Below are 14,219 nucleotides of genomic sequence, written 5' to 3' on the forward strand. Positions count from 1 at the left end.
TATCTGACCGTAGATTTTAGTACGTTTTAATTTACGTTAAGTTAGGAATATATATTTACAACTTACGTGTGGAGGGAAAAATCTTGTTTCTTAGTTGATGATTTCTGATGTTCTGAAAAGTAGAGTGAAGCAACTGTCTGAAACCAGACAGTATGTGGTCGAGGGCAGAGCAGAGGTGTTTGTATATTATAAAATACCTACTAAGACCTGCTGGCCTAGGTGTCCAGTGTAAAGAAGGATGTTTATAAAATAATTAAATCAAAATGTTGAATTTGGAAAAGTTCTCTCTCTCTCTCTCTCTCTCTCTCTCTCTCTCTCTCTCTCTCTCTCTCTCTCTCTCTCTCTCTCTCTCTCTCTCTCTCTCACCCATATGCTTGACAAGGAATATTAGAATTAAACTTGATTTCTAATTAGTGTGGCAGTGTCATAAGGGTTAAAGGACATTCGATTCTTGCAGTGTTTCGCCAAAGCAAATATTGGAATGTCCATCGTAGGGAGCTTTTGGCTGCACATTTCCACGGAGAGAATCGCCATTAAAACTGAACTGAATTTGTATCATGATCTTAGTATCGCATCTTGACGTTTTAAGACTACTGTATTTTCCAAGGTCATGGTCTTATTTTAGAAAAAAAAAAAAACGGAGGTAATATGTATGATTTTGTTAATTTCTTACGAACAGCATGAAACTGGTGAAGAATAGCCCAGATGCTAAGCGTGTTACATTCACACGAAAATGGTTGTTTATTGCTCGCTTGCCAAAACCCAGAAGATTGTGTAACGAAATGTAAACAGGAAGAAAGCAATAATAGGTCTATTGAGTGCTCATGTTTTGCTATGAAATGGATTGTTTGCTCTGACCCTGAAGGCTGAAGAGTGGTGGTCCAAATAGATCTCTTATTTTTTTTCTAGAGGACGAGTGTTTATTGTGAGAGTGAAGGGGTTAATCACCAACAACAGATATCAGCGATGTTTATCGCGTTAAACTCTCACAAAAAAAGAGGTTAGCTCTAGATGGTCTTCAAAAGCAGATTATCCTTCCCCCGTTATTTATGGTATCTTCCATATTTACTAAAAATCCACATCTTTCTCTGTTGCAAGGATTCCTCATTTGCCCTCATTTGGGCAAAGTTGGCCAATCATTCATCCGAATTTCAGATGCTCGATGCTGAAGGCAGTTTCAGTGAAGCCCTTACCCTACCACCACCCCACATCCCTGTTCCTGTCTCCTTCCACTCATGCAAGCATGGTGTTTTAGGGGGGGGACTCCATATTAGGATCCTGGGCCTTCATTGATACTAATGCTGCTCCATCAGTACGCCTGTCTCCAGACTGCGACCACTCCCAGGCAATCGTTCTCATGACTGGACGAGAGTGCTATTGTGAGCTGTATCCTGCTCTGCGTTGAAAGTACTGTTGTTCTTTTGAGGAAGGAAGTCGTTACTGGGTGTTTGTGTAGCACCCACGTGCATGTGCGTGTGGCTGCTCTGTCTGACGTAGAAAGGGCCGGTCGAGTCTCTTGAGTGGTCTGTTTGTTCGTTGGAAATTTAGAATGTTTTCAGAGGCTGATTGTTTCCCCCAAGGCGTTTTTGTTCGGCAGAAGATTGAGAAGAAAGTGGCTCTGGCCTATGTGAGTGTTCACTGCGAGGTTACTTGTGTGTGCAACGGAAGGAGTCGCATGATTCTTGCTCTTGGTGGTGGCAAGTTAGAAGTGGTCTAGTCTCTGCGTAGGTCACGTTTATTCCACTGTGGAGATGTAGCGTGTGCTCCACTGAAGGGGTCAGACAGTACAGAAGTTCAAATTGCCTCTCCTCTAGAGATTATAATGTTTGTTTGACTAAAGAGATTGTTTGCAGTGTTTCCCTTCGTAAGAGATTTTTCTGACTGGTTTTACTTGAGTTGACAGTTTGTTGACAGCTTCCCTTTGAAGACATTTTTAGTTATATTTTCAGACCTCTGCAAAGATTACCTGATGTTGAGTCTCCATTGAGGAAATTTTAGTGTGATTTTCCACTGAAGAGAATTTTTATCGATTTGCCACCCAGAGACTGCTGTATACCAGTTTCCACTGAATTGATTGATTGCTCAAATTTCATAACTGAGGAGATAGATTGCTGTATGTTGCTAGTGGGTAGAGGTAGTTACAGTTTTCAGTCCTGAAGACTTATTATATATATATATATATATATATATATATATATTATAGATTATATATTATATATATATAGATATATGACTGGCAAAATTGTTGTTACAACAGAATTCCAAGTAATAAAAGGACCCCATAAAAACGACAAAATATAGAAAAGTAAGTACTAGCCTCTGAAATATAGTTCTTACTTTTTATATGTTGGCGTTTTTATGGGCTCCTTTTATTTTATATATATATATATATATATATATAAATATATATATATATATATATATATGTCTTTATTTATATTTTCCTTAATCGTCGAAGTTTTTGACAAGAGTTTGTTTCGCACCCGAGGATGAGATGACATAGGAAGCGCTTGAGCGGAGAATGAATTGCATACTGGCAGTCAGACAAAGTCTGCATTCTCACCTTGATGACCTTAAAGAAGCGTAGAGGGCTTTGGGGGGCGGGGGGTGGGGGTAGCGGGATGAATTTGCTAGAAAGAGAGAGAGAGAGAGAGAGGGGGGGGGGTGGAAATATGCAGTGAGAGGAAGTCTATTAAGGCTGCGGGCCCACTTCCTATCGTCGTATTTATATAACCGATCGAATTGTTTATGAATGACCGTGTCTGCACTTCCTGTCTGCCGCTTGGAAGCTCCAAACGTGACGCGAACTTCCGGGAGTCTGGTGGCATACTGTCGTCAGTATACATGTCATTAGCCTTTTTTTATTTATTTATTTTTTATTTTACTTTAATTTTTTTTTTTTTTTTTTTGCTAGTTGTTAATTATGAAAATAGGGCAGTATTCAATCAAAACATGGGGCGGTGATATAAAATTGGCTCGACTTCACCATCATGAACATGTGAATGTTTTTTTTTTTTTATTGTGAAAATAGGCAGTATTCAATCACCATGCGGTGATATAAACTTGGCACGATGTCACCATCATCACCATATGATTTTTTTTCATTTTTTTGCAACATCTTTTTCTTTTATTTATATAATTAGTTTAAAATTTCTCTCTTCTATTAACCTATCTCTTTTGTCTTTATTTCCTGGTACATCATGTTACTTCTTTCAAATGGGCACCATATTCATTGGAAGCTTGATTTTCAAGTCAGTGGCCTCTTTGGTGGGCTTGTTCCATATGAATAGGGTTCCTCTGAATATTATTATTAATAATAATAATAATAATGGGCTCAATTTTCTGTGTCGAAAATGATGTCAATGGTTGCAGGTCCACAACCAATAATAATAATAATAATAATAATAATAATAATAATAATAATATCAAGAAGTATTTGCTGGTTTCCCCTTCGCCAATGAAGATGTTTCTAAGAGAATTTCCTCTTGACTATGACAGCCTTTATTTATTTTTTTTTTTTTGCTTATATACTGCTTAACTTCATAATGTCACATTATGACAGATAGTTCATGTTTCTGTTGAAACATGCCTATGTAGGTATATGAAGCAGTTACTCTAGTGGAAGTTGTAATGATAGTCATAATAATAATAATAGTTGTAATGATAGTAATAATAATAATAGATTTTATTTCAGGTCAAGGCCATATACATGGAATATACAAAGTAGCGATAATAACATAAACACAATCTAGCTCCACGATGTAACGTGATAAAAAATAATGACCGGCAATATACTCAGTTTCCGAAGAGTAGGAAAATAGTATTCATAATAACGGTAATGACAGTAATTCTATTGAGAATAATAATAAAAAAAAGAATATTAAAAATTATGGATGACACCTACGCCAATTTTTCAGTGAGTAAAGTGAACTAAACACAGTAAATGAGTTACTATCCTGGATGGAAAATAGAGATTGATATTCACGTCAGATGATTCTGCTTCCAGATCAAAAATGTGATCTGATGAGTGACTGATTTTGGATGAAAAGTGGATGAACAGATCAAATGAAAATAGTCAAGAAGGGGCCGCTAATGGATGAGGTCGTTGATGGTATTAGAATGTTGAAATGGCGATAACTAGAGAAGCTCGGCTGATCGTCCTAAAAAAAAGCCTCAAGGATGCTGCTTGTTCCCAAGACCTTTGGGGTATCTATAGTTTATTCTTCAGTGTGTTGTCTTAAGAGACCTTGAGTTAGTTTGTTATCCAGAATTTCTCTCTCCTCCTCGCGTTCAATCGCTCTTACAGTAATTTATATATAGCTATATATATAGATATATATAATAATATATATATATATATATATATTATATATATGATTGGCAAGAATGTTCTTCTGTTAGAACAGAATTCCATCTAATAGAAGGAGCCCATAAAAACGCCAAAATATAGAAAATTACTATTATATATCAGAGACTGTTTTCTCCCCCCTCAGCAATCTCCGACATATAGTAGTACTTACTTTCTATATTTTGGCGTTTTTATGGGCTCCTTCTATTAGATATATATACATATATATGAATATATATTAATTATATATAATTGCATAGTGTCTGCAGCTAGATGTGTACATGTATACTATGCCGAAACGCTAACTCATGTTGAACGCTGACGCGTCAGATAATTCCCTAAACACGTTGCACATGGCCATACGCATGAACGCAGCGTAGGACCTCAATTATTTAGCCAGGGCTTGAAGCCACATCACCACACACATAAGCCGCCAACAATATAATTGTCGGTGTTGTGTGGCCTGCTGGTGATGGTGGTGGTATAGTACGCAGTTGAGGCGCCGAGTTCGTCTCTTCTGCTCGCGGCCCCAGTGACCCGTTGGGCAGCTCTGTTGGGAAAGCACATTATCTCTGAACAGTTTCCAACTAGCAGGCTACTCTCTCTCTCTCTCTCTCTCTCTCTCTCTCTCTCTCTCTCTCTCTCTCCGTGATGAGAATAGACTGTACGTAACCTTGAGTTACAAGCAGAGGAGGAGGTACAAGTGGGTGTACTTATGTCTGCTTCCTCTAGTGGTTGTACTTGCGTATATATATGGTATACGCATATAATGAAAGTCTGATCACGCTTCTTACGTAAATAAAGGGGAGTTCTGTAACACACGATGCCTGACAGAAGTATATCATTAAAAACAAAATTCTCCACAAAAACGTTTGCATTGCCTAACTTACTAATACTGACGACTAAGAAATTATCTGCAAAACTTCATTACCTGGGAACACACGCACGAACACAAATGAACTTCAGCCTCTTGGCAAATTAATGAGCAGTTTTCATTTTGTCATTTCAACAAATGCAAAGGAAAGCTGACCGATATATATATGCATACATATATTTTCACCATGCACCTTTCTGTTGAGGTGGGATAACATCAGTACACACACACACACACACTACTGTAGACAGGTTTGCTGAATACGACATGAGCAAACAAAACCTAATAATTTGGAATTTGAATTCATAAGAAAGCTACCTAAGAAAGGTGGTGAGCTGACAATGCACTTCATGAACGTCGGTCATGATGAAAATATTCAGTACGTTCATCCTCAATAAGTTAGCGGAAGAATTTGATTAAATATGTAGAGCTGAGCAGGCGAGTTTTAAATAAAGTCAGGCGTTGCACAATTCAGATATTCACGTTGAAGTGTGTTGTGCAGCCGTGTATGGAAAATATCGAATCTTCCAATGGAAGGGGGAAGAAAGTATAAGGTTGAGAAAGAGACTTCGGTTGTCTATGAAAATTAGAATTGGTTCATATGAAGGGGGTTGTTAAGCCAAACGTACCTTTAGCGAAGTGGAGTGTGAATGTAGAGTGGGAGTGAGAGAACAAAAAATTAAGTTGTTCAGATAAACTGATGACATATTATATTGTTGTAAGATAAATTGTTAATTAGAAATGGGTGGATACGGAAAAATTGTTACAGGGGTGTCAGAAGTGAAAGGACTGGTCGGGTTATTTTGCAATGTTTCCATTATGTGGATATATTGGGTGATGGATGCTTGGTAAAAATTGTCTGAATCTAAAGCATCAGGAAAAAAAGGAAGGGGGGTGGGAGCAAGGTGTAGGAAGGGTTGGGTAGATGGGCTGAGACAGGTTGTAAAAGGACTATGATATTTAGGGTGGACGGTAATAAAGTCCAAGGGGTGGGGGGAGGTCATCATTTTGGCTAGGTAAAAGTCACAGGGAAAAAAAGTCACATTAATTTATGGTGGCCGGTAATCAAGTCACAGGGAAAAATTCACAAAATGATATTTTCAGACTTTTGTTTATGTTCTCATGGTCATCCCCAATGGGCTTGTATAAAGTAGGTACTCAGGAACGGTGAATGCATACCGGCTTTAAAAATGATTCATTTTACCTTTTTCTTAATTGGTTTTTATCACTTATTCATTAACTTTTCTAATGTAGAATCTGTGTAACTTTAATGGCCCTTTATTTCCTCACCCTAATGTGCATTATGACGTAAGACAGAAACCTGCCTGTCAAAGACAGACGGATGAAGTTTACACACATGAGATAGAAACGGGCTTTTATATTAGCTTAGTTTACTTCAAGTTTTGGAAATGTGGAATTTCGGCCAAAGGCCAATCGCTGGGGCCTACGAGGTCATTCGGCGCAGAAAGTGAAATTGAGAGTAGAAAGGTTTGAAAGGTGTAACCGGAGGAAAACCTCAAAGCAGTTGCACTGTGAAACAGTTGATAGCAGAGGGTGGATAGCAAGATGGAAGAAAGCTACGGTTGATAGCATAGCAGAGGGTGGATAGCAAGATGGCAGAAAGATAGTATGAATGGAGGCGGAATGAAAGGGGTTGCATCTAAGGACCGAAGTGACGCTGCGCAGAAACTTAAGCAATGCTTACAGTATACCACGTGAGGTGCAGTGACTGCTCTACCCCGTACTGGACATCATCAAGTTTTGGGAATAAATCGATCAGTGAAATATTTGCGGAAACTTTTAACATTTGAAATTACTCCAATCATAAAGATTTCGAAAAAATTTTAGTTTGATTGGTAAAAATCCTTTTGAGAGCTCGATAGTCTGGTAAACCTATTAAATTTTTATAATAATAATAATAATAATAATAATAATAATAATAATAATAATAATAATACAAATTTACGAAATTCTTGGGCAGTGTTCACTTTTACTTCTCATTATGTATTGTTACTCGTGCAAGTTATGTTAATTGATTCAATTCGATTTGTTATTGCTCTGTCAATGTGGAAATTTATATGTCTTGCCTCCGGGGGTATCTGTAATTATTGCGTTCTCAATGTGGTCTGAGGAGGTCAGTAGCCCAGGGTTGTGGGAGATGTTCATGAATCCAGTGGTGTGTTCAAGTTTGGTGAGGAAACTCATCTTTTTCAATATCTTCATTGTATTAATATATCGACACATTGCTGGTTATTGTAAAGATTTTACAGATATATTTACCCACAGCAAATTACATATTTTTTGCGTCGATGTCGACCTTATTAATTTCACAACAAATGACAGTAAAAAAAATATATTTACATGGGGGTTTTCTGCAGCAATTGTGATGTTAATTTAAGAAAGGGTATATACTGTACAATACTTCTATTGCTGGATGACTTTTGCTAACAAATATCTACTTTACCCTTGTTAAGTTTGAAATTTTCCAGCTAGTTACGAAAGTCATTCTTGAACATACAAAAATAATTGTATATCTTTACGGACAACTTAGATTTTATGGTATGAATTAGCATCGTTCATCATCATCGTCCTTATTTGGTTCCAGCGCCCACCATTCGTCAATCTATAGTGGGCTCCAGTTATATAGTTATATCGTTTTCTCGCATAAGTTGTTCCTCCTTGTCTTCACTGGATTTGGATGAATTTTTTTCATTGAGGTCCCAAGTTTTCACTTCTTTTTTTTTTTCCCCTTTCAGTGCAAAACCGAATATTGTGTGTGCCTTTCCACCCTCGCCATTGTTTCTTCATCTGGGTGGAAATTGTTGCTATAGGGTTTGGATTAGCATTGTACGATATATAACAATTCTTAGATATTTGAGCCTTGGGTAATTGTTTGCTATCACGTTGCTAACAATGATTTTGCCGCTGATATGAATGAACCGTTTTGTTCTTGATAATGGCAAGGAGCAGGTCGTCGGGTACGGATGACTGAGAGAAGCTGCTCTATTGTTACTGAAGCAGGCAGGATGCTATTGTTAATGATTGTAAAAACAAGATAAAAATAATAATCTTGATAGAGTGACTGATTGTGCAGTCAAACTTGACCACAATTGATGGCAAGGACGAGAAATGTACTCGTTACTGATAGTGAAGAATAGCAGTTTTTTTTATATATAACTATTTAAAGAATCAAAGTTGAGACCTCTGCTCCACCCGAACTTTATCCCTGATTCGTATAACCTTCCCGCTTTCAAGTGGCTTATTGTCGCCCTCTTCAGACATTTACTGGGTCAGGGTGTTAGAAGTTTCCTGTCTGCACTTACTTGGGGCTTCATGAACGTTTTGTCCGAGAGGAAGATTTAGCTTTGAAGACAGGGGTGAAGGACCGGGAAATTTATATTAGCCTTTTGGGATAAAAGAAATTTCTGTCAGACATCATGAATTATTTACGTGTTTTCATGAAAAGGAAACAAGAAATTAATAATAGTTTGGTTTGAGTTCCTTTAATTGAAATCGGATGTTCTTGGTATATTATGACCGTTGCTAGCTAAGTGGTGTAATCCCTGCGTTTCCTTAGACAGTTAATATTAAGGGCTTAAGGCTTTGAATCGAGCAACGGCACTTTCTCTCAGTACACTACTGTCGTCAGGGGGTGTGGCAGACCTCTCGACCAATCAGCGCTCAGCATTTTGTAGCATCTCGGTATCCTTCATATATATGGTTGTTGTGAATATTTATAAGCTTTAGTGCGGTGGAATAATGTTTTTGAAATTCTTTTTAATGTTTTCTTTCCGTTCCTTGTGCTTTGCTTTGTGGTGTGTCCATGCGGGTGTGATAACTGGTTTTATCTGGTAAAGAGTTACCAGATCGTCTAATATGAATTTCTTTTTTTCTGTGACATTTATTGATTTCTGTAATCCTTGTCACTGTCTATAGGCCTCTTATTATCTGCCAAAGGGGGTTGTATATTAAAACACCTAAAATAATGTTTTCAAGATTTTTTTTTTAATAATGCAAGTGTTATTACAATTCTGATTCTGAAAATGTTTAATTCTGCATGGCAGCTTGTACTATATTATTTACTGCAATTACAGTATAAATTAGTTAATAGAATATATGAAATGACCAGGGAAGAAATTTGGAATACGGCAACACCGGAGTGTATATATCCCCTGCCTGGGACGAGCCGTGTCTAGTCGGTTACCAGCATCAGAGCTGACAGAACGCATCCCAGCTGTTCATTTTATTCTTGTCAGTGATTTGTGTTTATTTCTTTCCTGGTAGAATTTGAAACGTTGACGCTGGTGACTTTATTTAGAACGTTTGTTCTAATATATTTTATTGCTGGTACTTTATTTTATATAGAAGAAGTTCTTTTATAACCAAGTCCGCCAGAAAAGGAATGGAATACACTGCTTTAGTAGAACGAGAAGTTAATGGTGAGTAGTAACGTGTTGATGGAAATGGCATTTTGCACTGTACGCCTGTTTGTTTACGTTTTCGCGTACGCAACTTGCATAAATGTGTTTTTTATATGGTTGATTTTAAAGAATTCAGTTTTAAGTTTATTTTACAGTAAACTGCCCCATTCACTTGTTACCGGACTATTTTGTGTTTGTTTTCGAAAAGGCAAATTTACTGTGTGTTGCAGTATAGCCATCGTTGCCAATTTGGCGGAGTTTTCCACATAGGTCGATGCCTTCACGAGCTGTTTCCATGAATCCTAACTGTCATAGTAATGCAATAATGATACAATTACTGTAATAATTATGTATATATAATGACTTATTACAAGTAGATACGCTAAATTCACTCATTTCATAGGTTTTTATTGGCAACAGTGTTTAAGTATAGCAATAGCTAGGAACTCACAAGAATTTTAACGTAGGATATTTCCATATGTTTGAACGTTGATACAATACAAGGGACAAAGTTCTTTAATTGTGGACGCAATCTAGACAATTTTTTTTTTTTACAAGCTTGTTACCAAATATCTCTGAAAATGATATTTTCCCACTGTAGCATTCGGCTAGAAAAACTACTTTTTGTTTTTACTGTTTACTTGTTGCGCGATAGGACTCTTTAGTTCCGAGAGCCAGGCAAGGCCATTTTTTCAAGTTAACCCCCGGACATTAAGGCCGAATGACCAGGCAACAAAGAGTAACGGTATCGGGGTATTATCGCCGTACCGTCGTCTGGCACTAAAGAGCCATTGAAGTGTATTTCAAGTTCCATGCGGGAAGGTCGGAATACCGTGTTTGGTAGGTCAGTGCAAAGTGGTGTCATTCTTTCGTGTAACTGATTAAATGTGTTACGAGATCTCTATGAGACGTCCATCACCAGAAGGTGGCATAATCGCTCCTTTTTTCTTTCTTTTTATGTCCCTTGATCCAATCCCTTGCATCGATCCAAGGAGACTGCTCATATATTCATTAAAGGGAAGTGTATTGAACATCATATCACAGTGTACTCATTCAGTGGTATTTGATTAGGGCAATAGTATTAAGGATTTTCTAGTATTAGAGTGAAGTATGTTTCCGGTTTATACTAATCTTTCGGTAAATATTCGGTCCGTAAGTTTTTAATCGAATAGCATTATGGGTTTGAGTATTTAAAACGTGTAATGTAATTCCTTGCTATATTGAGTCAACCGTCGATTGAATTTCACATTTAGCAATACCGGTTTAGATAACACCGTTGATTAAAGAGCAACTCGGTAATGCATTTTGATCCCACCAGTTGATTTTGTTAGTCGTGTTGGCATATCTATCTGTTTGACGTGCTCAAGCCCGGGCTTACAAAACGCCCAAGGTAAACTTGTGCAGTGAAACATTCCCAGCATTATTACGACACAGGGTAAGTCGCTCCTTTATCAGGAGTTAACCCAACAAGTTTTTGTAAGAAAACAAGAAGGAAAAAAAAGTACTCACTGCATGTAAGTAATGAAACCCACATCTCTTTATCTCAAGGCGCCTAATCCCCCGCGGTTTGGGGCCCCGCCGTGTGTGTGTGTGTAGGAAGGGGGAGGGAGTTGTTAATCGCAGAGGGGGGGGATTCATCTTGATGGGGGGCCCAGGGTGCTGTGTCGCCACAGAGCTGCGTTTTATTTACATAACCCGTTCTGGGAGGGAGAGTTGCACCATTGTAGGTGTATCTGGCGATTTGTTTGTTCTCGGGACTACAGACTTTTCAGGGTAATGCATCGAACCGTCTTGCTGTTTTTAGCAAAGTCTTTATAAACCTTTTTAAGTTTTGCAAGGTTCGTTTTAATTATGTATCATCTTATTTTTATTATTTAACTTTTTGAAGCAGAGGATTCGGCGTCAGTGACTGGGGTTGTGCCGTGCCAGATAATTTAATCGGTTGTCCAGATGCTACGCTGGATTGTGTTTGGGTTTCTAGGCCGAGTTTTAAGTGTGGTGCCAAATTTTGCCGAACTTTGTTTAATCCTGAGGCTTTCATACTTGATATAATCTGTAGTCTCGTGAAGTTGAACTCGTAGTCGACTGGGAGATAAAATGGTTAATGCAGTAATAATACACTAATGATTATGGAAAATATTTCAAAAATATTATTAATTTTATATAATATATATAATCCAATCATTCCAGTTTTCCGAACAAGTACTTGAAAGCTGATGGTGTAATTTGTACTGTTTGTGTATATTATTAGATCTCATAAATAATGCTGTGCTTTTAAGAAATTAATTTTTTTTTATCCAAGTTGTATAAAATGCCGTTCGATTATCAGTAGAATTAGACGCATGCTGCAAAGCACGGGTTAAAGCTTTAAGAATGTTGGTCTCGTGAGATAGCCAGAAACATCTTAGCAGGTGAATCTTTTTTCATTCTTTCAGTGTTCAGCCAAAATAGCAAGGTTGATCCCCCTCCCCCTCCCCCTCCCCCTCCCAATTTTTACCCTCCACATCTTAGACTCTGCTGCCTACTGTCTTCCCCGTCTAGACTTCGGTGAACATACCAGGAAAAATTCCAAGCTGTTGCCAGTTCCTTTTTTAAGGGTTTGGGGGGGCGGTATTTTGCAGCCGAAGTTTGTATCAGTGTGAAGTTGTGGTTTTTAGGATCTGTTTTTAATCTCTTTGTCGAACTTATGCAATGATGTGCAATTCTTGGTGGTTTGTCTCTTGTTGGCGTAGTTCCCAACAGTTCGTTCAATACCGTTGTTTTAAATGTTGATACATGATGCATATGTCTGTAATGCAGCATTCTTCTTTGTTGCATTCTTACATCCAGAGGTATTGATAATTTATCTTCGTTCTTCTCAAAATGCCAGGCATCCTGTTCTTTGGAAGTTTTCCTATTATGCTGGTTTCAGAATAATGTAGGTCTGTAGTGCATTTCTTTCTTTACTTTTATTTAATGTGTGTATACAATGCAATTGCTAATATATCCGCGTTCTTATAGTACTGCCAGGGATTCTATTCTTTGGAAGTTTGCCTAATATGCTGGTTTCGTATAATAATAATAATAATAAGGACAAGGTATATACGTAGAATATATACCTTGAATAAGGAAGGAGGAGGCCTTCTCTGGGGGGCCGTAGCATTGAATATTATAGCTGTTTCAATGGCATTTAATTTATATAGAATCTTCTCAATAATAATAAGGATGAAGAAATCGGCAATGATGTCAGTGTAAATATATAATTTATATTCATATTGACAGCATTGTGGATTTGTTCAATATTTTCACCGTTTTAGTGACTCGCACGATAATGAGATTTTTAAAAATAATCATAATAAATTATCTGTTTGGGTGAACCTTTTAAGCTCACCGGGCCACGAAAAGAGAAACCCCACGAACTTGTGCTTGATCTACTAGGATTAATTAGCTTTGCAGAAACGAACACGGTGTTAGGATCCTGGAAAAGGAACAAGCCCCTTGGCCACGCTGAAAGATAGAAAGTGAAGAATTTTATTGAGGAAGAGAATGGGATACATAAAAAGAGAGAGCTGTAAGTTGACAACAGTTAAAAACTCGGGAAATCTAGTTGTTGGTGTACTCTATCTTGAAGGTCGCTTTTTTGGCACACTTATTTGTACCGTGTTTCAAGCAGTTCTCAAGGGAGAATGCTCAAGTATTTTGGTTTAAAAGTGATATTTGATTGGAACCTTAGAAGTTTTTTTTTTTTTTTTTTGTATGACTTCTCCTCTCTCTATCTCTCTCTCTCTCTCTCTCTCTCTACTCTCCTCTACTTGCTCTCTCTCTGTGTCACACACACACACACACACATGGTGAGCTAAATAACCAACAAACAGAAGGGTAAGACCTGGAGCCACCCTGTCCAGCAAAAAAGGAATGTTACATAATTATAAATACCATTCGTGTAACCTTCCCTTATTTTTATGTTCGTTTATCTGAGTTGCCAGTACAACATTGATTCAGAATAGATTCGTTTCACGCTGAAAATATTGCTCAGGCGAATTGTCAGTTTTTAGATCGATGTGAATACAGTGCATTGTAGCCGATATAGGGCAACTGGTAGATCTCCGTTTACTTACATAAAACCGTGAGTGTTAAGGGTCTGTGACTTGCCGAATGGTATGTTGAGAGAGACTCCGGCTATGAACTTGACAGTCTTGAAGCGCTGGTGGTCAAAGAAACCTTGCTGAATGTATTAGCATGTAAGGTTGCACTTGTAGGCTGCCATTTTGGAATTTCCAATTTTATGCAAGTGTGACTTACTGCGTCGTATTTTTTCGGGTAGTGTCTTCCTGTACGTCGGATATCCTCTCTCTCTCTCTCTCTCTCTCTCTCTCTCTCTCTCTCTCTCTCTCTCTCTCTCTGTAAAATGTCATTTTTTATTCCATGATACTATTTACCATCAGCGATGTGGCTGTTTTGGTCACACTATGGGCCCACTGGAGGTTTATTATTATTAATTATATTTTTTAAAGAATTCTGTGAGAATTTCCTTAAAAACAGTGTATTTGGACTGTGTGTGATTCTTTTATTTGCCAAATGTTTCACGCCACTGATG

The 14,219-nt window shown here is 37.7% G+C and overlaps 1 protein-coding gene across 3 annotated transcripts in view; it reads left to right on the forward strand.

Annotated features, from left to right (window-relative positions):
• LOC135227073 (WD repeat and SOCS box-containing protein 1-like) overlaps window positions 1-14,219 on the forward strand; it is a 140,286-nt gene that overhangs the window by 95,744 nt on the left and 30,323 nt on the right. The window contains exon 1 of one of the 3 annotated variants that reach the window (XM_064266902.1): window positions 9,400-9,661. The exons of the other annotated variants lie outside the window; for them this stretch is intronic. Within the exon in view, the coding sequence (XP_064122972.1) occupies window positions 9,625-9,661 (37 nt within the window). The 5' untranslated portion in view covers window positions 9,400-9,624. Of the gene's footprint in view, window positions 1-9,399; window positions 9,662-14,219 lie in introns of those variants that run through there. 3 annotated transcript variants of the gene reach the window in all.

This window comes from Macrobrachium nipponense, chromosome 15 (assembly GCF_015104395.2).
Source record: "Macrobrachium nipponense isolate FS-2020 chromosome 15, ASM1510439v2, whole genome shotgun sequence".
NCBI lineage: Eukaryota > Metazoa > Arthropoda > Malacostraca > Decapoda > Palaemonidae > Macrobrachium > Macrobrachium nipponense.